General features: G+C 39.6%; 1 protein-coding gene across 1 annotated transcript; it reads right to left on the bottom strand.

Moving 5' to 3' along the window:
• Positions 1–962: 962 nt before the first annotated feature.
• RPL30 (ribosomal protein L30) lies at positions 963–3,615 on the bottom strand (the record flags this gene model as incomplete). Its single annotated transcript, XM_010183065.1, has 3 exons — positions 963–1,130; positions 2,268–2,398; positions 3,470–3,615. Coding segments are annotated over 3 exons (327 nt in total), but the record flags the coding sequence as incomplete, so codon positions are not given.
• Between the last annotated feature and the right edge of the window lie 714 nt (positions 3,616–4,329).

Below are 4,329 nucleotides of genomic sequence, written 5' to 3'. Positions count from 1 at the left end.
ACACTTCTGCTAGCTTTACTTTCACACTAACAGCAGTATCTAAACTATCTCTTGAATTGATCCAAATCTGTGATTTAATAGGTAGAGACACCAGCACTTCCTCCCTTGCTTTGACACACATTGGTTTGCCTCTTCACTATCTCCAAATGGAAATGAACAGCTTCACCCATTCCATACCAGTAGCTGCAGCAAAACTAGTCTAAATGACCTCAGATAAGCCACCGAGCATGCAGCGATACATTACGGCAAGCTTTAAAAGGTTACCTTCTGCTTTGGCAAACAGAATGCAGGTTCTGCAAGGGTACCAGTACATACTGATTTTCATTAGTTATTTCTTCTACTGCATGTCAGCAAAGCACTGGCACCTCAATTTATAATCACTAGTAATAAGGAACATCCTGCAGTCATGGTCTCGCACAAAACGGGCACAAATAATGTAATATAGCAATGGCCTCAGCAATAAGAGGACACCACCTGAGAACACCAACTCGCATCTCTCCAACGTAACATCTTCAGAAAACTAAAAGAGACTGATTTAAAGTCAGCTTTGAGATGTAATCGGTATCTTATTGAAAGTATGATGTTATACATAATGTCTAGCAGCTATCCTATCTGTCATTTTACAGCAAATTCTCTTGGAAGGAAAAGACAAAGCAGGTAGTTTTCATTAGTACTTTGTGACTGACTTGGTAAAACTAGCGTGAATTATTTTTAGTGTAAGTAAACCCTTTGAGATTCCCCACCAACATCCCAAATTTGCTACTGTACCTCACATTACAACTTGGTTTTGCATTAGCACTTCAAAACCCAAAACTAAGGAAGCCCTAGCCTGCTGGGATTTGGCACCACCCTTGCCATGAGCAAGTCTGACTCCACTTACCTCTCAAGATCCATAACTTCTAGAAAAACAGGCAAGCTTTGTCCTGTGAAGGTTATTTCTAACAGAACAGGAAACACAGCAGTGATAATTAATCTTCATTTATATAGTTTGTTCCCTAAAACCAGCAAAGGTGTAATACAAATTTTTCTTAAAACAGATCTGTAACCAGATTTATTGTAGAAATAACATCTTTACAGCATTTACTTCTCACTGGTTTGTTCTGGCATGCTTCTAATGATGTCAGAATCACCTGTAAAACAAAGATACATTGTTACAAGAGGACCCCCGGAAAGATCTGTTTTGGAGAATATAAATACAAAAGCAATGTAAAGATAATAATACAAAAAAACCCAACCTGTATTTTTCTGATTCATACACAGTATTTTTACAGCAGTTATGTACCTGTCACTAGCATTTACAAAGCCAGTACCAGAGGAACAATCTAGTCCTGGAGGACACAATGCATAGTTTTAATATAGCGAATGTCTAGCCTCCCCTGATCACAAAAATATCAGGACAGCGAGAATATTCGCATTAAGTTACATACGAATAAGATTAACTAGCAGTTCTTTTGCTCCCCTCCTATCCAAAAAGTAACATTTTGAAAATTAAGTTTACTGCTACTAGGTGAATACAAACAAGATAAATAAAGTTTTCTGAAGAAAGAGCGAATTCAAAACAACATCACTTGGGGAACATTTGGTGAAAGTTATTACAGAAATCATTAAATCCATGTGTACACATTTTAGTCAACAAATGGAACAAAAGATTGATTCTTCTCTTAGAAGATTCTGGAAAGAGGATAAGAAGTCACCCAACGAGCAACTTGAGCAACTCTCTGGGACAAAGAGTACTTTTAATTACACAGTAATTACAGACAGACTTAACAGTTTTAAAATAAAATATTTAATGTAATTTTCAACCCTGGATTAATATCAACCTGCATATAGGTTATTTTTGTATAAATCATTCTGGGAAGCAGGACAACTCACACTCCTTTCTCTTGGATTAAGAATAGTCAAACAAGGTTGATGCAAACAGCATGTTGCACAAGCTCATATTCTAGCTGATGGGCTCAGAAACATGCTCTGTGAAGCTGCTTCCCAGCCACTGAAACCTCATTACAGACCGACGGTAGACAGAATGCACACTCATGGGGCTTAGCAGTAAAAGGAGCTATGTGCAAATATAAGCAGCAGTAATTAAGAATACAGGACTCACAAAAGAAGAACAAGATCTTGGTCAGAGAAAATTATAATTAAGAGGGAGAAGGACAGCAAAGTAAGTCACCACACCCACACATTACTTCCTCAGTGCTGCTACTCACAGGTGAAAGAAGGAGCTTCTGGTACATACCCATTTGGGCACCATTCTGTAAGAGACATACCTGGGTCGATGATAGCCAGTGTGCACACTCTGTAGTACTTTCCGCACGCCGTGCCCAATTCAATGTTGTTGCCACTATAATGATGGACACCAGTCTTGGCAAGCATAGCGTAGTACTCAATCTCTGATTTTCTGAAATTCAAGAATTATGTGTTACAATATTAACAAATTATTCTGATGGACTGTAATACAGCGAGAACAGCTTTAATGCCAACCATGCTTAAACTTTACACACGTTTCCTTCCCATCCAGAAAAACACATCTGTTTCTTGCCAGGCAACATCACTACTGTGGTGTGGCTCAGGAACCCTTATCCAGAAGCACGCTGAAGGTATGTAATGGCAAACCCACTTTTGGAGTGCAAACCCTTGAGACTGCTCCTACACATTACTTATTTTTTCAGGAAAGAAGGGGATTCAGGACTTCCAGACTTCCAAAAGGTTGCAAGAGCTAAGCCCAGAGGCCAGATGCAGAACAGGTATCTGTCTGCCGCTGTGAAAGAAACTGTATTTTTCTTAAAGAGAGTCAATCTATATTCCCTTCTCTTCTGACTTCTACTGGGAGATTCTGTTGGTCAATATTGTTCTTCAAGCACTTTTGGGATCCTCACTAACATGCTGCCTACTCTAACAGCCCTGCCGTTTCTCAGGCATCTAATTTTGGTTTTCTGCAGCTACAGTTTCTTGAATTTGTCGATATCTCTTGATGACAAAAAGGGTCCAGAAATTCAATGACGAAAATGTCAAGAAGTTAGTAAAGATTTCATTCTCAAAAAAAAAACAACCAACAGTTTCACTGGCCAGGAACCTAAATTTATAACTTACTTAGACAGCAAACTTTGTGTGCTTCAAATATTTTAAATCGGTGTACGGCAGTTTTCCTACCCGTAAAATTATTTTCCAATACACTACTTTGAAGAAAACCACAGGAACTCAGCCCCATTATACTTGTAATGAATGCTATCACAGTGTGAGAAGCTCCCACTATCTTCGCTAGTGCAAACTCTTTGAATTAGAAAGCTAGAAAAATGTTGGGAAGCATTTCAACACACCCACACCTGAGCTCATTCACCAACTAACCCATCACTTTTATTTCGTAGCACTCTGGAATACACCAGCGAAGTACTCTCCATTAATAACTTACTGTAGCAATTAACACGAAGCACACACTGTATTTGTACAAAGAACCTCAAAGCAGGCTTACCTCAAAGCAGGACAGTTGTTGGCCAGGATGACCAACTTGGCTTTGCCCTGCCGAATCATTTTCAGAGTCTGTTTGTATCCTAACACATATTTACCACTTTTCATAACCAGCTGAAGCCTAGAGTTTATAGACTCTAGGGACTTTTTCTGAAAGATACAGAAATGCATTGTTGTGTGTTACTTTACATTTTGCAAAATGGCAGGGAACGTAAGAAAATTAAGAAATTCCAAATACAAGAAATCTTCTAACAATTTCCCCATAATTTGCAATGAGAGTAAGAAAAGCCAGCCTAACATATAAGCATGAGAAAAAGGTTGAGGATAAAAGCATTGCTAACACTATGTTTTCCTAACTTAATAAAATACCCCTTACCCACGTATCTTACAAAAGGAAAATAGATCTTAAAGCATTGTTGCTGCTCTCTATGCTAATCAGTAATATCCAGGTGTATTTGACGGGCCTTTATCAGAGCTCAGCCAGTCAAGTCCAGGTAAATACTACCTCTGCCTTGCAAATCTAAGCCTGGTTAGGAGCATGTCTCTTCCCAGGGTGCACACTTAAGTATTTTCTCGGTTAGCAAAAACACGTAATCACTTGCAATATAAGCAAACATTCCAATAGGAGAGCGTTGTGTTCATGGCCACAGAAAAGTGCATTTGCAAGGATGAACACCGCTATCTACCAAGAAACCCATACTTGCCAGAGGCACTCTAAAAGAACATGGCAGGAAATGCAAAAGCTGAGCTTCACCAGCACTAGGAACCGAGCATCAGCTGCCCCTTCCTCAACTAGCACAGGGGCCCTGTGAGCAGCCCGGGACAGCGCACAGCACGGAACCGAGGCCAGAGAACCCGGTGGGA

The sequence above is a fragment of the Mesitornis unicolor genome, unplaced genomic scaffold, assembly GCF_000695765.1.
Source record: "Mesitornis unicolor isolate BGI_N332 unplaced genomic scaffold, ASM69576v1 scaffold46294, whole genome shotgun sequence".
Classification (NCBI taxonomy): domain Eukaryota; kingdom Metazoa; phylum Chordata; class Aves; order Mesitornithiformes; family Mesitornithidae; genus Mesitornis; species Mesitornis unicolor.
The sequence above is the reverse complement of the archived record's forward strand: the minus strand, read 5'-3'. Positions and strand labels throughout refer to the sequence as shown.